The following is a 22589-nucleotide window of genomic DNA, read 5'->3' on the forward strand; positions in this document are numbered from 1 at the left end:
ACTTGTTCAGTACAACGTAATCAGTGCCAAAGAATGTGCCTTACATTTCCGTTTTGAATGTAGTCATTTCAAAATCTCTAATGGCACACTGCAGGTTAAGGTGCTAACCATAAGAGGAAATTCACAAACGCACACCTCAGTTGTTCCAAAACATATCGAGTATGAGTGCAGCATAATGTGTCCACAGAGGGTCAAAAAGGGAGGAGACCGATATAACCGAGTTTTAATTTGAGAAATGTTTTAGATCTATAAATATAATTCTTTGAGATCAGGTAGAACGAGTGATGGTTAAGGTTTTTATTACATAAAGATACTTAAAGGTGAATTGTTTGATAATAAACCATCCTGAACTAATTACTTATTTGGAACAAATATAAATTGGGAACCATACCTGTGTCAGGTCATTTAGTATACCATATACAAGATCCATCTATTTCCAGCCCTTTTCCCACAATGCACCTCTGTGGAATTAAGTCATTCAGCTTGAAAAAAGCATAAAATCGACTAATTAATTAAAGAAATCTTAGTCGACTAAAACCATAACTACTAATTAATCCACTAAGGAGGCAGCCTACCAATAATATAATATAAATCCTTTTACTTTTTGTATTTTAAGTATATTTGTACTTTTGCTAAAGAACAATTTTAAATACATTACTTTTAACAGAGTATTTTTACACTGGTGTTGCTACTTTTAAGTAAAAGATCTGAGTACTGAGTACACTGAGTAGTATCCTAACTCTGTTAGTGGAAGGTCTCTGTGGAACCCTCAACCTATGAAGTTAGTACCTGAGATTCATGGTTTCACACTTTGCAGATGGATCATCTGTGCCAGACGTGTCCAAACCCAACTATCAATAATCCACAGCAGAGAGTGAAACTGTAGCGGCAGCCAAGGAATACTGAGTTACACTTTGACCCTCCTCCCTCTATAGTCCAAACTCCCTGAAGAGTCCCAACACAACACTAGATAGTCCCAGAGCACAGCCCCAGCGGCAACATGCACACAGAGGTCAGGACTTGTATGCACAGTGAGGGAACAAGAGCCGCCAAATCAGCTTTAAAATGCACAAAGGGAAGCTTAGAGGTTAAGTGAAGTATTAACCCAGCTACTGTGAATTGATTAGCGTGAAGATTATTTTCTCTTCAGACGTATTGTTTAACAAAAGCTGACCCACACAACTGTATTCTTCATCGCAATCAGTTGTGCAATATTTATTATAAGTTGCAATCATTTCATTTATTGGAATCAAACTGGATCATGTTGGATGGTTTGTGATAAAGATGATGCTTGAATATGTTTCTGTTTACATGTCACACACGTGATTAAGTGAAGTTCGAATAAAGGAGTTTTAACACTTTTAATTTTTCACCATGTTCATAATAAATTGTTTTACACTGAGAACATTAAATAAAAAAAACCTGATTAAAATCAAATCCTGTGTTACCGTTTGAAAAAGGTTGATGTCAATCAAACAGCATATTTATTAAATGCTATGAGGTGGACATTAGAGGCAAACAGGCACTAGTCTCATAATTATGCAGAACATTATATGACCAACACATCTTGATTGATTTGCAAGACTTTAAACATTCCATCACATTTAATACAAAGCAGGTTGTTTGTTTTATTCACACAGATGTAGTCGTGTTCAGCCACTTGTCTTTCATATTTTCAGAAGCCTCAGTGTATGTTGTAATATTGCTGGATTTCTCTTTGTTCTTACTTTACTGCTTCAATTCAATACACTGAGTGAACGATGAATAATTGCTTCTCAGACTCTACACTGCTCAATGAACAGTATAAAATGTGTTGTCTACAAGCTGCACCGTAACACAGATCATTTTCAACGTTGCATTTTTGACTTCTGTAAATTCAAGTACGTATAAGTTACTTATACAGAATTAAGGAAACGTTGAATATGGGTATTTTACACTCCTTAAATGCATTTGGTTAAAATAGGGGTGCAGTTATACAGCATGTAGCTTGCTTATCTCTATACATTATGTCGTGCCTCCAGCTCAGATTATGCCCACCGGGGTTTCTCTCATCATGAACAATTCAATGCATCTGCTAGAAAGTTTCTTTTCTATTATGTATAGTCCGAGACCTGCTTTGGTCCTATCAATGCACAGCATATGAGTTCAACAAAAGATGATTGCATATAACTTGTTTGATAAGTCAATGCTTCAGAAATTGCTAGTGATGATTTTGCTGGGGTGCCAACGATGGCTGAGCTATCATAGTTATTTTCCTGAGAGACAGAAGGCGTGAACTGTACCTGACTACACATATGCAGCAGTATGAGTGCACTATCAGGCTTACAGTTTATTATATACAATCTGAAATCCCTTTTTAATTTTAATTTGATGTTTACGATATACTAGGTTAATTTATATTAGGGTTTTGCGTGAGCATAAATAATAATCAAATTCACTTCACATGCGTTTGGGCGGTGCGGGGAAAGCTGCCGGCCTGTTCATCGTAGGCCATGTGAAATTTGGCATCATAGCTGAGATCAAAATATTTATGTCAGATTATTTCTTATTCTGCCCTTTGGAGGCGTCCTGGCAGTCGATTTGGTCTTGCTGTTGTTTCAGAAAGCGCAGGATCTTCTCGATCGTGGCCTCCTGATACTCGTGGGACCATCTGCGTCGGGGGTAAAAGCCAACAGGCATTTAATGACGTGCATTATAAGCAAATCAGTTTTCTAATGGATGCATTTCAGAAGAAACACAAATCACAAACATTAAAAGGTAATTGTATTCATTAAAGAAATAAAAGAGGCTTAAAAGACTAATAATGTTGGCCTGAAACTGCAGTTACCACACAGCCGCATATCAAACTAAATACCTTTTTAAACCTGTTGAAAAAGGGGATTTCCCCTAAAGTTTACTGGAACACCACACAGCCATGAGATGTGAAAATGTGCTGTCCCAATTACACAGATGTGCTACCAACAACAACATTGTTTTTCACAGTAAAGCGTCGGTTTGTTTGAAGTTGTACAGTATACAGTTACTCACTTGATGCCGTTGAAGTTGAGAATTGCTCTCATGTCCTCCGGCAGAGACATGGGGTCGGGCCACATAAAGTTATCCGTGACAGGAACTATGTTCTTCTTACCAGCCAGGGCTGTGACTATCTCCTGCAACATTAAAGAGAAATCCTTTGAAATACTAGAATGTCCAGACATGTAAAATCCCAGATGTAAAACATCATCTTACCCTTTGTTTTAGCTACAATATGTCATTTCAATCGAGGGAACATGACAGGGAATAGTGACAGGACTAATACACTTAAATTAAGACGACATAAATGTAAAATATCTTGATAAGGGTTTAAGGTGCAGTAGAGTGAAAGTTTTAAGCAAAACAGATACAATGAGCGCTAACATTTCAACATGGAGTCCCTCTCATACAGGAAATGGAAAACTTCCGACCTTATGCACCCAATCCTTCATGTCAGTGTCACCCATGCACTTGTCGAGTGCATTGGAGGACAGGACCAGGATGAAGTTACGCGCCCGCTGTACACTCTGGATCAGTTTGTCCTCAAATTTACCGGCCTCCAGCTTCTCCACGTCGATGAAGACGCTGTATCCTCGGACCTGCAGGTGCACCTTTAGAAGGCTTGGGACAGAAATGAGAAAGATTTAGTTTCAGTACACATGCTTTCTGTCCTTGCCTCGGGTTTAATTTAAACTAGAGCTGCGTCGATTAGTCGATGGAGAGAAAATTACCTCAAACTGTTACTTGATTAATCGTTAAAGCAAAAAATGGCAGCTATGGAGATTTCCTGCTTTCCTCTGTTTTACATCATATTAAACTGAATATCTTTGAGTTCTAGACTGACAAAACAAGACATTTAAAGACATTACGTGGGACTTTAAGAAACTAGGATGGACATGTTTCATCTTTATAGACAAAACCCTTAATCGATTAATTTAGAAAATCCATAATGAAAATACCATTTCCTCTTCCTGAATATTTCCACTATATTTTTCCACTAATCGCTCCAAACTGTTCTGACCTGGCCAGCTGGGAGCCGGTAGTCCGACGGTAGCTGATGAACACGTCGGGCCCTGCAGGCTTGGCGTCTGTGTGGCACGCTTTTAGGGGCCTGTGGTTAGAGAGTATCTTGGCTCTGTGGACGCCGTTGTCTATGTGGCAGTCGTGCTGGAGCTGCGGATCGGTCAGGCTCTTGAAGTTGTTGCGATCCACTCCTGACTGGACCAGGCCATAGGTGTACTGACGGAAACGAGGGTCCACCTCAACCAACCAGTCAGCCATATTGTTTGGATCACATGTGGAGTAGTTGGCATAAGTCTTCAACACTCGTAAGTCTCTCAAAAACCTACAGGATGAGAACGAACAGAGGCACTTGTTAGACGGGTGTTACATTGCTCATGTTTTGAAAGGTTTGTACCACTTGCCTCTTGCGAGTGATGGCTGCGGTCATGCCCAGATCAGTGCTCAGTTCCTGATCTGTGATGTTCAGCAGGAGGTCTCCATCCACCTGGAGCTCCTATACAGAAAAAATGTAATGAATGTCACACATGTTGTATAATAAGTCTTTATGCATGTATTCACCTCTCTGTTGAGTAATAAAACATACCTGGAATCGGTCACAATAGGCACTAAAGCCAACCTGCTGCAGCCAGGTCTGCACTTCACAGGTTTTCCAGTTGGGCACACATGACAGAATACGTTTCGGCACTTCCTCCCCCATCACGCTCAGTGCCCGCTTGGCGAGGCCACAGGTTGTGCCGTTACTCGAGTACATGACAATTTTTTTTAGGCTTTGCACAGCTCCGATCTCTTGAAATATCTTGAAAAGGGCACACATTAAAACTCAGTCACAACAAAGCTACCAGACAGCATTACCTAATATGTTGAGCTACATGTGAATGTGGTTGTACCTTAGTGTTGCGCTGACGAGACTTGATGCTGGCCTCAACACAAAGGTAAAAGGCTGCAATGCACTTCCCCTCCAGTCTTGTGCCATCCAGTAAAGGCAAAAGATGCTGCAGATCAGATGCTGTCCTACCCTGCATGCAGTCTGCACTGTCCAGCAAACTGCGGGCAAAGTCATCCGGATCCAAAGATGCAATGAATGGCTCCACCAGCTCCAGGGTTCCAGATTTCACCACCTCTTTCTCAATTTCTCGGTTTGCAGCTAACACAGTCACAGCCAGACAAGCATGGAAGCGAATGATTTCGTCCTCTTTGGAAAACGCCAGTGGGAAAAGCCACTCGGCTGCCTGTTTCTCGATCATCCATCTCTGGCAGCGGTGGCCTCCGTACATGGCACAGTTTGCCAGTGCCACAGCACAGTGACGCAGCACAGTGGTATCCGTGCCTCGGCACCAGAAGAGGAGGGCATCCAGTGCACCGTTAGAGATGAGGTGGATAGACGTCTCCTCGGTGTGTTTGAACATGTGCTCCAGGATCCCAGAGACACTGCGAGCCAGCTGTGCGTCTTCCTGATGTCGTGTCAGGTTGAGGACGACCCCCAGACCCATACGTGCTACATAATCCCTGTCAACAGAAGTTAATATATATGATGACAAAACATACAATCAGATAGCTAGACTGACTGCAATAATAAAGGGAACAGTAAACAGATACTCCTGAACACGTTAGGCACAAAAGGTTGTGTGTTAGATAACTGGAAAGGTGCAACCATAATTAATTAATTAGTTGATCAACAGTTGACAATTAATTAATCATTCATCAGCTAAACAGTCTTCAGTACCATCTTCAAACGAAATGCATATCTCTTTTATATAACTGTATATTAAATATAATGATGGCATGTTACCTGTGACTTCTATGATGGGTGTTTTATCACAGTTTTCAAACATTTTATAGACTGAACAATAAACAAGTAATCAGAAAATATGCCCTAAAATCAACATAGACATAAGGAGTGGACACAAAAACATGAATACTGCTTTTAACATTTACAGGCTAATAAAAAGAGCCCTGCTGTAAGCTTAGGTTATTATGTTGGGAAGTAGTTTCTATTATTATGTCCTGGCTGGACCAAATGGCAGAAACACACACTATTTAATTGCATTGCATGACATTGTAAGTGGCTTGTGTTGTTTTATCTCTCCCTACAAAGAAACAGAAATGTGATTATTTAAGTACAAACATAGATAAAGGCCTCAAAACCCACATTAAAATACTAAACAGAACAGAACCTGAACATTACAATCTTCAAAGAGGTAGGCTATTGAATGTGTTTATTACACAGCTGCTGTATCATACTGTAAAGGTGTTCACGTTACTCTGTCCACCCCCGTACACACTCTACCTGTTATCTGAGATCAGTATCTGCTCCAGCAGTTTTGCAGACTCATAGGTGATCTCCACAGCAGGTGTCTGTTGAAGCTGTAGCAGCAGCTCCAGGCCTCCATCCAGCCGGATCCTGTTGCAGATCTCCTCGGCCACCTGACGGCCTACAGCGGGCAAAACCCAGGCCTCCTCCACCAGCTGGAAGAGCTCCGCGATGGCCCTGCGGATCTCATCTGAATCAGAGGTCTCATGCGACGACTTGAGCCTCCTGATGGCGGAGCGCAGGGCGGGGAGGGAGGTGTCCAGAACCGCCTTCACGTCGGCTCTGACGCCCGGGGAGACTGCTTTGGGTTCGGAGCCGGAGCCGCTCCTCGCTCTCTGCAGTCGGCTGACATATTCCGGGACTGTGAGTCTTTCTGAGCTGAACATGATGGAGAAATGTCGATAGAGCCTCCACAGGAAGAGCGTCAGAGACAAGAGCATCTACCGGCAGAAACGTCAAGTGTCCGTGAATGCTGAAATGTGTTTGTTTACAAGGGCCTCTTATTCCTCTTTAGAGACCTCTGATGCCTCCGAGAGATGCGGCAACCAGGGCCTCAGTTATAAATCAAAAGTGACAGCTTTTACCAAATTGCATATCTAGTCGATGTCATCCCAGTTAGTAAACTGTAAACACTGATAAGCTGATGAGCAGGTCGCAGTGTGTCTGCGCATAGTCACCAGCTGCTGCTTTGTCTCTTTTATCCCACAGACCAATAGATGACTTAATGCATCAACACAATCTGTGTGCAGAAGTGTCTTTAAAGAGCTAAAAAACCCTCTGGACCTCAAACTGAGAGAGTGGAGAGCAGATCCTAGGCTACTTGTTTCCCACACAGAGAAGAAAACACACTATTGTCGTCTGTGTTTTGCAGACAAAGAAGTCCTGTTCGTCTCATACAGTTTTTACTCCCACCTTATTTAACGCACTGCAGCGGCAGAAATACTAGTATTTTATCTCCACTTATCGCATCGTTCGGTCAGCATCCGCAGGCTGTCTGTATCTTCAGGGGTCTGCACCGCCCACTGGCTCCGGATACTGCCGGGGATGAACAGGAAAACAAGCACCCCCCTCCTCCCCTCTATCGTCCCTGCATCACAGCCGGTCAGAGCTCATCATGCTCGGGGATGTCTGTAAACACTGCTGGCCCTCTGCTGGAGGAAGAGGAGAACAGCACCTGAGCCACAATCATCAATGTTTCTTTAAATGTGCTGTTTACAATTTCTGTGTTATTGTATGAAGGAGAGTTCAATAAAAGCCATAATGAGCACGAAAAACTCACTTTTGTGCTTGTTCACAGTATATTACATGTATAGTTGTATCAAGAGAGAATTTGATCATAAGATACAGATTCAATACCCAAATAAAAATTATTATTATCTGTATCAAGTAATCTAAGCAAACTTCACCCATATATGTCATGTGAAATGTAAAAAACATTGTATTGGTGTTAAAGGGGAAATAGAAGTCATTGTGAAACTATCAGTGGGTCCAGGTAGTTGTAATGGAATAAAGAAGGATGAATATTTAGTCCTCTTACAATATTAAAAGTTACTTTTTTAAAGTAACTGCAAGAATTTGAGGCAAAAGAGAAAAACTAAATGTAGCTAATTGAAGGCATCAAGAAAATCACAAGGTTGCCTGAAACAAAATTGACTGTTCACATGAAATTAAATCATGGAGGCAACACGTGGTGGGAAATCAGCAGACAAACATATATTTAATTTATTCAATATGTCCCCCGCAAAATGTTTCCTAGTTGCAGTGTAACTCACCATTTAGAGCTTCATGTTGGGAAGTAAGACTTGCAGAACATTTAGTTTAATTAAATAAATGAAATGAGAATGTGTTTCTGATGTCTGGTCACTTTTCCTCTTGAGAGATGGGTTTCCAGGGGACTTTGACTGATGATGTCATGGTTCGGTGAAGGTGAGGACATAAATGCAGTACAATGGATGATGATTTTAACCAAAAAGAGAGCTTTATTAACAAAAGCTAATAAACATACAGAAATACAAAGTAACAAAACAACGCAAACCAATCAGGACACGAGAAGGACACGAACAGGCTGAGCAGGACACGAACAGGCTGAGCACCGAACAGGCTGAGCAGGACACGAACAGGCTGAGCAGGACACGAACAGGCTGAGCAGGACACGAACAGGCTGAGCAGGACACGAACAGGCTGAGCACCGAACAGGCTGAGCAGGACACGAACAGGCTGAGCAGGACACGAACAGGCTGAGCAGGACACGAACAGGCAGATACGGGCAGGTAACAAACACGTAACATGAATAACGATCCAACAAAGAACACTGATACAGACAGAGATATATACACAGACACTAAATGAGGGAATGAGACACAGCTGGGAGAGAAAGGAAAACACACAGGAGGAAACTAATGAAGGCAACGAGACACACCTGGGGAGAAAGGGCAGGAAGTAATACCAGACATGACACAAGGGGAAGGGAACATTTCAAAATAAAACAGGAAACAGAAACCAAGATCATGACAGATGACCTCAGTAACAATCCTGGCTAAGACCCTTATTGTTATATAAAACTGCTGCTTAAATTTTACACACACAAGTGTACACATACATATAACGATAAAGATGTCTGTTGTCACACTTGTCTGCAGTTGTAACAAAATCTTTTTTACTAGCTCGTAACAATGTGTTAAACTGTTTTATGGGACGACACAGCAGGCTGTTTTTCTTCACTGAGGCCTGACCTTCAGGTTAATAGCTACATTCAGGTCTAGTCTTGTCCTGAAAGCAACTAATAAAATAACACAGGATAATGTTGTAGATTTGAGTAAAAATGCAAAAAGTAACGAGGTCAGAGGTCACATTGCTTAAACTTTTGTTTCCTATAAACTTCTTTCTCTCTGTTTATTTGCTCCACTAGAAAGAGGTTTGCAAATAAGGTTAAAGTAAACAAGGAAGCGGGGTGACTGACACATGTTTCCAATGATTGTGAGCATGCAGTCCGTCATTATTTCTTCATTCTGTGCTCTCACACAACAGAGGCAACATGAGGCTGTGGGCCGTCCCGCTGCTCGCTCTGCTCGCTCAGACTTTTGCTGCAGATGGTAAGTACAACAATAAAAAATCTCTTTTAATGTTCAGAGAAGTATTCGTAGTGAGCTAATAGAGGAAGGTGCTGTTTTTTCTTTCTCCTTCAGTATAGTGTAATCATGTTTCAGTAAGACTTGATAATGGGCCTACTCTGTGTGTCCTGCTTACAACACAAAGCAAACATTTAACAACATAATCATTTAATTTTAATTTATTTAAACAATCGGAGGTATAAACTCTGGGTGCCCGGTCTACACGAGTAGACATATTGATTTCTTTAGTCAGGACTGCTACTAACAGATATATATATATATTCATTATCAATTAATCTCATTATTATTTACAAATAGTCAATTTGTTGTTTAGTCTATAAAATGTCAGTAATAGTTTTTAAAAAGTGATGTCTTCAAATAGCTTTTTTTTGTCTGACCAGCAGACAAAGCACAATCATGACAAGCAATTATCAGTATCAAAATAGTTATTTTAGTTACTTATGTTTGCACTAATTACAATTATGAATACAAACAGGTTACGGTAAGCAGGCATTAAATATATAGAGTAAGATACAATGATGAAATAAATACTATCAATAATAAAGAACAACATGTCCCATGAGCCTTTGATATTGACATGCTGTCAAAGCCTACATTTCACTTAATTCATTATTAATTTGGTCAGACGTACAATTATTTTCTTTAACTATGTCATTTCATCTTCAGAGTCCTGCATGGATCGCTGTGAGGATGGCTTTGACTCAAAGAAGGAGTGCCAGTGTGACTCCATGTGCAAGTATTACAAGAGCTGCTGCTCTGACTTTGAGGTCACCTGTGGCATGACGAGTAAGAAACCTCCGCTCGTTTTCTTTAAGACACACTAATGTTGTTAGACAGGGAAAGATGGGCATTGATGTCACTTTTCTCCCTCAGCTCGAGGAGACACCTTTGTGTTTGCAGAGGATGATGATGATGGTGGTGAGCTGTTTGAAGGTACCACTCCCTCGCCTCCAGCATACAGCCAGTCTAACACTGTTATCAACCGCCAGCTGAAGCCCAAAGAGCAGCACACGTCAGACTTCGGTCAAAGACATCAACAAAATCCAGAAACAACACTAGAAATGACCAAACCCCCTCGACTGATCGAAACCATACTTTGGAAAATCCCTGTTATACCGAAAACACCCATTTCACAGACAGTCCCACCTACACAGACGCTCCCCAGCAGTACCCCCCTTCAGTTTGAGGCAGCAGCTGAGACGACCACTGTGCCCGTCACAACGGCCACCACTGAAGCCCCCGACCCGGACGCTGTGACCTGCAGTGGGAGGCCTTTTGACTCCTTCATGCAACTAAAAAATGGCTCCATATTCGCCTTCAGAGGTGAGTGATCCCCTTATATTCAAATGTAAACTGTAAAACTTGAAGAATAAGATCTGTTAAGCATGCCACATTGTGCACCATTAACTGAAAGAGGCCAAATAGTTTACTGCAATAACAAACATAACCACAACACCAGATTTGCCGGTAATGGTCATAATGAAATGAACTTGATGAAAAAGAACTGCCACAACAAACTGGAATAATTATCCCTTTAATATCAAAAAAGAAATCATCCTTTAAAAAGAATATGCAGAGGCATTTATTGGCACGCAGATGACAGAGTGAATAGAAGGAGATATAACTCTGGGCTGGTTTTTAATATTCGTGTTACGCCTCATATTAGTTGTATAATTAGAATTATTTTAAAGATCACCTATATGTTACTTAATCGTATGCACAGTGTACTCTAGGGAGGAGGAACATGCTTATGAACCTTTGTGTTTTTTCCAGGGGATTACTTTTTTGAACTGGACAAGATGTCCGTGCTTCCTGGTTATCCAAAGCTCATAAAGGACGTGTGGGGCATCAGCGGGCCTATTGATGCTGCCTTCACCCGCGTCAACTGTCAAGGGAAGACTTACATCTTCAAGGTGGGGACACAGCAAATCATCTTGTATTAATAAATCAGGTTTCAGACCCCTGCTGTGATAACAATTTAATGTCTTAACAAATCAAAACCTTCATCAGGGAAACAAGTACTGGAGGTTTGATAACGGTGTGCTGGATGACGACTATCCTCGAGATATCAGCGTGGGCTTTGACAAAATTCCTGATCATGTGGACGCAGCGTTTGCTCTGCCGGCTCCCGGTCACAATGGAAAGGAGAAGGTCTATTTTTTCAAAGGTACAGACAATTTCACAACATATCCAGATATCTTTATAAAATATTTGGTGTTTTGAACATGTGATCATTTGGACAGTACTTATCATGTACCTAACATAAAGTTATTTATAATAAGTGGCTTTTGGGGAAATTCTATTAGAGAGATGACAGATATTTTTGGTATTTTTTATAAAAAGAGAAAAGATTCTCACTTATTCCTAGTAATAAGGGTAGCAATAATTAAACAAATCATAAGGAATAGGTTAAAAAAGATAATTTAATTAATTCCAAAATTAAGGATCTTGTAAATTAAAAATATGGAATGGAAAAAATAACTTTGAGAATTATCTCTGAAGACAGATGGGAAAGATACAATGGTGTGTGTTTGTTTGTTTTTCTTCTCTATTCCATTTATGTAATTTATTGTTTTTGCTGCTCTGTAGCTATATAATTACTTAAGATGCAAAAAAAACATTTAATTTGGGGCATCTTGTTGGTATTTCCAGGGGATCAGTACCACATGTACGAGTTTCTGCACCAGCCGTCACACGAGGAGTGTATCACCATGTCGGAGAGTTCTCCGTCCACAATGTTCAGACGCTACACAGACGTGTACTACAACAACTATGAACGTGTTCTCAGCGAGCTCTTCACTGGCTGTGAGTTGTGGCGTTATAGACCTTTTGTACTTGTTTGGGGGTGAAGACAGGTGTTGTCACCTGTACTAGCTTCATGTGTTTCTAACTTTCTTTAGTGCCTCAGCATCACGACAAACACCACTTCATTGACAAGGACTGGACGGGCCTCAAGGCCCCAGTGAATGCTGTCATGGCCGGCAGAATGTACGTCCCTCCCTTGAGGTCCACAGGACGCCGCAACAACTACCAGTCTGTGCAGCGGTGGAACCAGCAGCACCAGCAGTATGGACAGCAGCACCAGCAGTATGGACAGCAGCAACAGCAGTATGGACAGCAGCAACAGCAGTATGGACAGCAGCAACAGCAGTATGGACAGCAGCAACAGCAGTATGGACAGCAATGGGGTCGCAGGAGGCAAAGCCGTTCACCTTTCTGGGAGTCCATGGCTGAGCGGGGGATGAACATGGGCCAGGACTTTGCAGACAGGGGGATGGACATGGGTCTGAGGTTGGCAGAGAGCAGGATGGAGATGGAGGAGAGGCTCCGACGAGACTGGGACAGAATGTGGGATCAAGACTTGGACCAGAACAGACGGAGAGACGGAACCCGCCAGAACAACAGAGGCAACTATGACTCCAGAAACGACAGGTCGTACTGGGAGTCCATCCAGGGGAGTCTGCCCATACAGAGCGTCTACTTCTTCAGAGGAGGTAAGTGCTGTTTAGGTTAATAAGGCATACAAAACTATTTAACAATAATAACATAATATTCATTGTTTTATCTAAGTTCAAAGGTGGTCATGGTACCCAGTTAACCCCAGGAACATGTTTCAGCTTTTTCAAGACAGACTAATGAAAGAAGACCTTTGTGAGACGAGTTACAGAGCAGACAGGAACTCATTTTAACTCATTTCATCAAACTTTCCCCAGCTCGGCTTATTATAACTAGTTTAACATGCTGTGTATTAGTCCACATGACAAAGAAAAGATGAAGTACACTGAAGTACTTGTGTATTTCTGCCTGTCAGTACTGTTATGGTTTACCATTCACCAAAGACAAGAAAAGACAAGCATAAAGGAGTGTTTTGATGAATGCTGACAGCGATGACAGATCCAAACTTATGTTAATCGAGAGTGCGAATTCCTTCACACATAAAGGAAAACCCGGGACGACCATGAGCTGCTCCAGAGAGGGAGAATAAATGTGTTGTTTTTCTGTGTTTTCTAGAAACATACTACAGAGTCGATCTCAAGACCAAGAGAGTTGACTCAGCCTCGCCTCCATACCCCAGATCCATCGCCAAGTACTGGCTCGGCTGTTCAGACACCACCGGGGCAGAGAAGTAGTTTCAAATAATTTAGTTATTTTAATATAATCATCTGGACTACACATGGTATATAACGGCACATTCAGTTTACCTGCAACAGGCCGTGCTGGCTTCTTGAAAGTGTGACACAAGAGCAGCACAAAACTAACTGCTCGTCCACTTTAGCAAATATTGGAGATCAATGAGTCAAAACATGACCAAAGTTCACCTGGTGGATTCAGGTCATCTCATCTGTTCCTAACATTAGCTGACCTACCTAATTAAACACAACTATAAGGACAATAAGCTCAATTTAGAAAGCCAGAAGAGTTTGCAAAGTGAATTTTAGGCTACATTTTGAAAATATACTGTATTATTGTTATTAATAATAATAATCATATATAATAATAATAATAATTCAAATCATTTGCAACAGTTTCCCAGCTTCTCATTTCTTAGTTTGCTACATTACATTCATTCAGAGACCCACACAGACAGTGATGTTTTCTTAAATCATGTATTACAAATTAAAAAATGTTTATTTTCCACTTATTAATCAAAAGCATATATACAGTGAATAACAAAATATAACACAAGGCTTTCATCCACTAAGAGGTTGTACAGATATCCTCTTGAGTAATGAAAAGAAAAAGCCCTAAATTGCAGAACTGGGGTTTTTACCCAACAGCAGCATCAAGTCACATCAGAGGTCAGGTCAGAGGTCAGAGGTCAGAGAGCAGTAGGCAGGAGGGACTTTGACTGTAGGTCGTAGAAAACATCACGGTTTCTGACTTGAAATGAAAAATATAATACCAAACTATAATACACTGACAAAGCAGTCTTGTTGCATTGTAGCGATTCTTTGACGGATGTTTGAACGATGTGTCACTGATTCAGAGTGACGTCGGACGTTTGATTGCATATTCACAACAAAGTCTGTTCTTACTTGTATTGTCATCCATGACCAATAAAAACCATCAAGAACACACTTCATGATGCTTCACAACTACCTTTGCCGTTGTTTACTCTTGTCTTCCTGGTACAACCCAGATGTTCAAAAAGGACTCCAGACTTGTATGTATACAATTAATACAACATGCATAACTGAAGGAAATAAAAACAATTATCGCTCAGTTGATATTTCTTTTGTTATCTATTTATCTTTCAACCTCAAAAAATAATTGAATGTGTTTCATCTATAGTCTGTAGAATCTAAGCTTATCTTTTCCCTTTGTGCCTGTAACATTATAACTGCAGAGGGATAAATATGCAGTCGTGTTTGAATCAGAATCAATATGTGACCTGCTGACATACGGCTTCTCAGAGGTTATGAGTGTTTAATCATGATGTTTTCATAGCAGGGTTCATCGTTCACACTGACCACTGCACCTTCGTTGGCGATGACCTCAGTGAGACTCACAGCGTCTCCTGCTGGTCCCACGGTCAGGTAGGTGACCTCAGTTTTTCCTGTAGTGGGGTCGCCACCCTCAGCCCTCAGCTCTGACCCTGAGTCAGCCGAAGCCACCTCTGGCACGCTCTTCAAAATGGACGACAGAGGCCTTTTAGGAGTGCCGCTCTCTGATGATGTGTCACTAGCACCAGCTGTGTCAGAGGTGTTAATAGAAGCATGCTTTCTCCTGATTGGCTTACATATGCCGACCTCCCCTGCAGGCGGCCCGCCCTCCTCCCACACACTCGCCCGAGCGCCGAGCTTCCTCCTGGGGGGTTTGATAATCGCTTCAGCTCCTTTGGGCTTCGGCCTGCCAGACTCCTGCTCCCTTTGTCTCTGGAGGCTGCCGATTCGCCGCAGCATGGCCTGAACGGGGCCATCAGAGCTCGTCTCCGTCTTCGACACGGGCCTACCTGCCTTACCCACCGTCACATACACCGTGGTGACCTTATTTAAGAGCCCAACCTGAGCATCTGAGGCAGATGTTGGCAGCTGGTTCACTTTATGAGCAGCTGTGTTGGACATAGTCCGCCTTCGTCCTGATGCCCCAGGGACCTGCAGGGTGGCACGGGCGGGGGTTCTGTCGTCTTCCTGGTCCCCCGACTCAGAGTTTGTTTCCTGATTGTCCGTCGCCTGCATATCCACTTCATATTCCCCCTCATCACCTTCAGCTGCATCTTCCTCCCCAGTTCTAGCCGCACTTCCCTGACTTTGGAGGGCAGACAGCATCAAAACACCCCAGGGTGACTTAGGTTTGTTGCGTGGGTGTCCGGGGAGAGCGGCGGGGTCCTGAGCCGAGCCACGCCTCTCCTTGGGGCTGAAGCGGGTGCCCTCTGCAAAAGAGACTGAGGGCCTCTTGGACTTGGCGATGCTGGAGGTGCGAGGGATGTTGAAGGGCGAGGTGATGTCCTCACTGCTGAAGCCGGACGGGTCTAAGAACATGTTACACTTTGAGCTCATCTCGTGGAACTCGCCGCCCGCCACCGCCAGGATGTCTGCCAAAGACACGGAGACAGAAAAGTCCGGCGACATAAGAAGAGATGTTCTGCTCACCAACAAAGTATTGCAGTATACAGTCTGGTGTATCCTTGTTCCTACCTTCTCTCGGAGGGACACAGTAGAGCGCCTCTCCCTCCTCCTCATCACTGTCGAAGGACGACCCCTCAGTCACCCAGCCAGAGGAAGGAGGCTCAATGAAGCTGTGGTTGAACGTCAGCTCTGGGTCATGGTGAGACACTGTGTGTGTGACATGAAAAATAGATTTAATAATAATGTTAGTCAAATTGATACAAGGCTCGTTGTCTATTCGAAGGTTTTTGATCTTTATGGTCAGAAACACGTTTTTCTTTAGCACAAATGTGATATATTTAGTTTGATGTAAGTTATACGTTCCAGACTGAAAAGTCTTTCCATGTTGAAATATGTGTTTTTAGGTCCATTGTCTTTAATACTGAAGAAATTCCTCCTTTAAATATTTCACCAATCCAAACACAGATATATTGTAATGTGAAATACTGTGCTGTAGGACTGACCGGTGACACGGGGCAGGCCATAGGACCAGTCAGAAATACAGGGGAGGGCAGCACCGATGTTCGCCAGGACACTGTAGACGTGATATTTCATCCGAACTGACAAGCCTCCATCAGCCAAAGTCGCCCTTGAAGGAAAAAGATTTATGTTGTAAAAGATTCCCACATAGCTGAATTCGTGTTGATTGTAAAGCTGAACTTTAATAATACACATCTCCTGTACGGAATGTCTTTGCACCAGGGCCGTCACCATATCACATTTTTACTACACGATTATTGAAAGTTTGAAAAAATAAATAATAATAATAATGCGATCAGTCAAATTCATCCTAACTTTGCTTATTGTACATATGTCTCTTTTTTTGGAAAATAAAATTCACATTAAAAAGTAAGAGTATAGGGAGGTTGAAAGAGTGTAACCATAACTGTACAAGAGCGTAAAAACTGAACAATTACACTCATGGATAGTGAAAGGGAAACCAGATAAACATCTGCCAACACAATATTGTCATAATGTGTATTATACCAATACCGGTATATATATAAAATAAATAAAAAGACATGTAATCAAGACACCCCTACTTTCCACCATTCAAAATGTCAGAATAATGCCATTAAATAATTATTTGCTTTACATAAATAAGATTCTGCTCTTTTCTGGAGCTGTAAAGGGACAAGAGACACGCCCAAAATCCAAGTATTTTAAAAATTGAGAAATATAAGTAACGTTTGCTAAGACTGAAGTCCACTTCAAGGTGGTCCAGCAGTGTTTGGGATTATACAGTTTGCCAAGTGATCATAATATTGATAGAGAGCAGTGAGGTACAGACCTGTCTTTGCCATCAACAGGACCTCCCCCACAACACAAACAGCAGCAGAGCACAGCGAGGAGCAACAGGAGCAAAGGTACCAGCACACCTGCTATAACTGCAGCTCTGCCACCTGAAACACACACACACACACACACACACACACACACACACACACACACACACACACACACACACACACACACACACAGAAACATGTGATGCCCTTCACTAATCCATGTACCAGCATACACAGATGCATTTTAAAGAATGAATGGATGGAGGGACGTACTGTTGGGGCAGACACCAGTGACGGGGTCGCAGCCGCCCCCCTCACCACAGTCGCAGGCGGAGGAACAATTGAGGCCGAACTGCAGGGCGGGGCAGCTGCTGTTACAGCTGGGGAAATAAACATAGTCATGCAATTACATCACCACAGCACACAAAAAAAACCCTGTTCATGAATCATGATCTATTTCAGTGAACAGTGAAACTATACTATAATAAAGATCGCTGCGTCATAGAGGAGGACGTTTAAGGGACCATAATGGAGGTTTTGCATGTAACACAATAACAATAATGCCGTCTATTTTACAAAGCATACTTTGTTTTGTTTTCTTAATTTATACGAATGTCTTGGTTTAAAACGTCTCATTCTTCAGGTTGAAGATACAAAACCACATTCACATTCACATAGTCATAGCCTGACTCAACAAAATAAATGTAAATAATGTCGCTTGAGGCTGCAGGAGCTGTGCTATAGCTTCATGGTATGATGTGAGGGGTTGTGTGATATGTTGCTTCTTCTCGTCACTGGTTATGTAATACTGTATGTGCATTAAGTGTCATTTGTGGTTGTGATGTGTTTAAGTACATGTTGCTTTGTTTTTTATTATTTCTACTATGGAGGCACCTATGTGATAAGACGATATTGCGACATCATGTTTTGTAATACTGTATTGATTCTCAGATAGGTCTGTTTATGTGGTTAAAACCTCACACTGCGTATCCTTTGAAAACATTTCTCTCAGTTTAAATATTTGCACACAAATGTAACATATGCTCCAACCCTAAGTATAAAAGCTCTTACTATTAATCTGCGGTCACTACTAAGTTTTCATAATACAACAGGCATGTCTAAAAGTAAAAACACAGGATGATTCAACATCTCTTTAAGCTCACCTCTCTGCCTGAAAGCCTGGCTGACAGACACATCTTCCTGTCACGTGATGGCAGTTACCATGGAAACAAGGGCTACACAGGAAGCTGCAGGCGTCTCCAAACGTCCTGTTAGTGCAGGCCTCCTCACACCTGGGCGACAGGGACCAAGGACACAAATAATCATTTCACATCCATTTCTAATCTCACTACATGTAAAACAGTTGGATTTGATTTCCTCTGTTTTGTGGATATTGTCCCACACATCTGAGGAATTATGGACTTTGCATGCAAGAAAGATTTCTTTATCACACACACTCACCCTCATTTTCTTTACAGCCTATATAAATGAGACACACTCTATAATGCTGGCTACTTTATAAATGTGAAAGATAATGAAAGATAAGATCAAGGAGCATTTTCACGCAAAGTTAACTTTTAACCATTACCGAAGACTACAAACATCGTACCATTAGAGTTGCATGTATTAGCACATTAACTATGAACTGCATTAACTTAATGTTACAGCCAACCTTTTTCCAAAACCAGCCACTGTGTCCTGTACCAGTCAGCCCTGAGGTGTGTCACTAATTCTATCTTATACAGCATGGCAGGATGGTCATCACTCACTTTGCATAGGTTGCAACACTGGTACATTTTGGTCTATAAAATCATCTCAGGCACATTTCCTATTTACTCAAACCTGAAGTTTTTCATTTTTGCAAAGCAGTCGTAATCTTAGGTCGCACAAATGGCTTCAGTTTAAAGAGCCTTTAACCAACCAGCCAATTAACTAACAAACACGACTGGATATTGCTGCCTTGTTAATGTATTTTTTGTCGTAGCTATTGTTTTGATCTGATGTTGTTGTCCTAAAATGTCTTGACTAGGTCTCACATTGTAAAAAGGGTTTTAATCTCAATGTGAATTCCTAGTTAACTAAAAGTTTGTGTATAAAACAGGCATGCACACCTGGGACCAATCCACCCAGGGTCACACCTCCAACAGTTCCCAGTTTTTGGGTCACAGGGTTCTTTGTTCCTGCAACGTGGACACTCCTCCTGGCAGCCGGCGCCATAAGAACCGGCCGGGCACGGGCGGTCGCATCGTGTCCCGTTCCAGCCGGACTGACAGGCATCACAGGCGCCATCAGTGTCAGAGCAGATCTGGTTGTCTTTACAGTAACCACAACTGAGGATAGGAGAGAAAAACAGAGTTACCAGCAACACACAGGTATTTAAAAGGGACATATTGTGCACATTTTCAGGTTCATCATTTTACTTTGGCTTTCTACTAGAACATGTTTACATGCTTTAATGTTCAAAACACATTCATCATTTTGCTCATACTGTCTGTCTGGATATGCCTGTTTCATTAAGCCCGACTCCTGAAAACAAGCTTGGTCTTCTCTCATTGGTCAGTGTTTCCGGGTCTTCTGTATCTGCACTCTCTGTACCGTCATTGCAGACGCACTTTCTACCTTTATATTGTATCGTTGTGACATCATAACCTTACGAAAGTCCTGACGGCTCATTTAAAGGCACATGTTCTTCATACGCACTTTGTGCATTTCTCCGTGGATTGATTGTTTTGATACTTTCACAGTATTTATATAGCACCTAGACCTGCTTTATAATAAAGAATCTCACCTTTTAAAGTATGGAACCTTGAAACCCACAACTGTATCTACTCTACACTTACCTCATTGTACAACCACTGCCGTATTTCCCAGCTTCACAGGGCTGGTTGCAGAAGACACCCTGGTACCCCGGGTGGCACACGCACTCCCCATTGGCCGGGTCACAGCTGCTGTGCGTGAAGTCACAGTTACATCGCCGGTCACAGCTGGATGACCACCAGCCTGCCTCGCACTCACACACACCGGTACGCTGATTACATGCCGACATGTAGCAGTTGCAAGCGATGGGACATTTCAGCCCCCAGTGGCCCCTGTGGCACCGACAGCGGCCTGTTAGCTGGTCGCAGCCGGGGCCCGCAGACCCCCCGCTGACGCACTGACACAGCTTGGAGCAGGTTGGTGTCCACCATCCCTCATCGCAGGTGCAGTTTCCGTGGACTGGGTTGCAGTGGCCGTGCCGGCCGCACTTGCAGGCATACTGGCACAGTGGACCCCAGCGGTTGGAGTTGCAGGTGCACTCACCGGTGACAGGGTGACAGCGGCCGTGTGGGTGGCACTGACACACCTTGCGACAGTCTGGAGCCCAGAACTCAGCAGGACAGCCTGGTAACAAACAAACAAACAAACACAGGGAATACAAATAACACCACTACTGTACAAAACCCTTTAACCAGTGGTGGAATGTAACTAGGTAGGTCAACACAAATGTCCCCACAATTTCGGTCACAGTTTTCACTCTAGTAGGTTGAAATTTGGCATGGAGGTCAAGTGTGTGTTTACATGTGTGTGTTTGTGTTCAGGCCAAATGACAAAAAGAGGGTGTGGCAGTGAGAGTGGCCAAAACAAACAGGTGCATAAAACTGTGTGGGAGGCATGATATTAAGCTGATAATACTTCTGTACTTTTACTTAAGTCGGAATCATTCAGAACTGCTACTTGTTAAGGAGTATTTGTATATAGTATAGAAATGTTGTATTTTTACTTTACTCGAAAGATCTGAATACTTCTTCCATCACAGGTTTCATGCAACGGTGACTCATGATTTTGTGGTTTAGTATTCACATTCTCTCCAACAGGAACAGGAGAAACATTTACTGGTTTATGATGTCATTCCACAAAAATGCAATATTAGTATCATCTTAAGTGACCCTAAATGGTTACTTTAAAACAATAAAACTGAAAATATGTAGTGCATTGTAAATCAAACAAAACAGACATGTCAGTAAATCAATGCTCAACAGCTCCTGTTCATTGTAACTCACGTGTTTTACAGTGAGCTCCGTAGTAGCCAGGTGGGCAGCGACACACTCCTGGATACACACAGATCTCATCCTTCAGACAGGCCTGCTCAGCCTCACACACAGCTACACACACACACACACACACACGCACACACACACACACACACACACACACACACACACACAGAGCATACCAGTGAATGAGACACAAGGAAATCAAAGCAAAGATGGAGGCAGTAAAAGCATAACTCCTGCAGATTGTTGTCCATTAGAATAGTTAAACTCACGTATGGTGCACTCTTTCCCTTCTTGACGCCATCCAGTGCAACAGACCAGGGTGGAGGGGTCCCTGAATATATATAAAATAATCAAATCGTTCTGATAAATCTCAAACTTATAAAAAAGAAAACACATTCTGTACAAACTACAAACACTAGCAATAGAGAAAACAATTGAAAGGACACAATTTAAAATTGAGCCTGTGTTTAGACCAAGGAGCTGTCCAGCACAATCCTAAACCTCTTGATAAATACTTTGGCTCAAAGGCAGGCTACAATTTGTCAAAGGAATAGTACTAATATAGTGATTTAGTGTCAAAATCAACAGTAAAAAGGTGTAAGTGAAGGTAAAGTTGTACCTGATATTGTGGCAGACGTTGCTCCCAGCAGGATCCAGTGTTTGTGAGGAGGACAGCGAGCAGCAGAGCAGAGCACTCAGAGCTCTGAGGAGAAGCTTCATCTCCACACAAAGTCCAAAACTAAAACCCAGAGACCAAATATCAAATATCTTTTTGTGTCCAGTCTTTTCCTGAGCCAGAGGGAGCACAATGAGAGGCAGTATCTCTCTTTCTGTCTACCCTCCACCCGTCCCTCCTTCTTTCTCTGCTGTGAGTCGTCTTGTGGCTCCACTGCAGCCGAAGAGGTCGAAGCCTCCAGGTTTCCTCTTCCCATTTCCTGGGGAAGTCAGAGCCACTTCCTTCTATTCAGCCAGACACAGAGCTTTTTAAAGATGGTCGAACACTAACATAGAAAACTCGCCGCACACACTAGTGGGGAACGTACAAACATCTTTTTCCCAGAATCTATTGTTGACAGTCTTCCAGGACATGATGAAGAACGCCTTCGTCCTCCTTATAAGTCTTGAAAGTCAGTACAATGATGGTCACGTGATCACTTTGAGCTACTGCTTTCATTCAA

The 22589-nt window shown here is 42.3% G+C and overlaps 3 protein-coding genes across 3 annotated transcripts; 1 reads left to right on the forward strand and 2 right to left on the reverse strand.

Annotated features, from left to right (window-relative positions):
• Window positions 1-1347: 1347 nt before the first annotated feature.
• Window positions 1348-7582, reverse strand: sarm1 (sterile alpha and TIR motif containing 1). The gene is made up of 8 exons (XM_029445892.1): window positions 6323-7582; window positions 4923-5541; window positions 4619-4831; window positions 4437-4528; window positions 4034-4357; window positions 3444-3633; window positions 3028-3149; window positions 1348-2650 (listed from the first exon to the last, which is right to left on the reverse strand). The coding sequence occupies exons 1-8, from the start codon at window positions 6784-6786 to the stop codon at window positions 2539-2541; spliced, it is 2136 nt and encodes a 711-aa protein (XP_029301752.1). The 5' UTR covers window positions 6787-7582; the 3' UTR covers window positions 1348-2538.
• Window positions 7583-9380: 1798 nt separating this feature from the next.
• Window positions 9381-14296, forward strand: vtna (vitronectin a). Its single transcript, XM_029446469.1, has 8 exons — window positions 9381-9438; window positions 10144-10263; window positions 10351-10800; window positions 11251-11390; window positions 11488-11644; window positions 12130-12282; window positions 12378-12971; window positions 13489-14296. The coding sequence occupies exons 1-8, from the start codon at window positions 9381-9383 to the stop codon at window positions 13605-13607; spliced, it is 1791 nt and encodes a 596-aa protein (XP_029302329.1). The 3' UTR covers window positions 13608-14296.
• On the reverse strand, window positions 14088-22283 carry scarf1 (scavenger receptor class F, member 1). The gene is made up of 11 exons (XM_029446901.1): window positions 22031-22283; window positions 21681-21742; window positions 21415-21516; window positions 20215-20755; window positions 19486-19704; window positions 18538-18666; window positions 17648-17754; window positions 17377-17488; window positions 16550-16674; window positions 16116-16253; window positions 14088-16012 (listed from the first exon to the last, which is right to left on the reverse strand). The coding sequence occupies exons 1-11, from the start codon at window positions 22129-22131 to the stop codon at window positions 14895-14897; spliced, it is 2754 nt and encodes a 917-aa protein (XP_029302761.1). The 5' UTR covers window positions 22132-22283; the 3' UTR covers window positions 14088-14894.
• Between the last annotated feature and the right edge of the window lie 306 nt (window positions 22284-22589).

Source organism: Cottoperca gobio, chromosome 13, assembly GCF_900634415.1.
Source record: "Cottoperca gobio chromosome 13, fCotGob3.1, whole genome shotgun sequence".
NCBI classification, from domain to species: Eukaryota; Metazoa; Chordata; class Actinopteri; order Perciformes; family Bovichtidae; genus Cottoperca; species Cottoperca gobio.

What these genes read in the sequence shown, in the direction of transcription:
- sarm1 (XM_029445892.1), bottom strand. Translation starts at nt 6,786, where the DNA reads ATGCTCTTGTCTCTGACGCTCTTCCTGTGGAGGCTCTATCGACATTTC. An exon ending in ACCGGCTCCCAGCTGGCCAG is followed by an intron (nt 3,634 to 4,033) that starts GTCAGAACAGTT and finishes TTCTGTCCCAAG; the next exon opens with CCTTCTAAAGGTGCACCTGC. An exon ending in TGAAGGATTGGGTGCATAAG is followed by an intron (nt 3,150 to 3,443) that starts GTCGGAAGTTTT and finishes TTAATGTTGCAG; the next exon opens with GAGATAGTCACAGCCCTGGC.
- vtna (XM_029446469.1), top strand. Translation starts at nt 9,381, where the DNA reads ATGAGGCTGTGGGCCGTCCCGCTGCTCGCTCTGCTCGCTCAGACTTTT. An exon ending in TCAGACTTTTGCTGCAGATG is followed by an intron (nt 9,439 to 10,143) that starts GTAAGTACAACA and finishes TTTCATCTTCAG; the next exon opens with AGTCCTGCATGGATCGCTGT. An exon ending in GGTCACCTGTGGCATGACGA is followed by an intron (nt 10,264 to 10,350) that starts GTAAGAAACCTC and finishes TTTCTCCCTCAG; the next exon opens with CTCGAGGAGACACCTTTGTG.
- scarf1 (XM_029446901.1), bottom strand. Translation starts at nt 22,131, where the DNA reads ATGAAGCTTCTCCTCAGAGCTCTGAGTGCTCTGCTCTGCTGCTCGCTG. An exon ending in GGCAGTGGTTGTACAATGAG is followed by an intron (nt 19,705 to 20,214) that starts GTAAGTGTAGAG and finishes TCCTATCCTCAG; the next exon opens with TTGTGGTTACTGTAAAGACA. An exon ending in CCAGGCTTTCAGGCAGAGAG is followed by an intron (nt 17,755 to 18,537) that starts GTGAGCTTAAAG and finishes TTATTTCCCCAG; the next exon opens with CTGTAACAGCAGCTGCCCCG.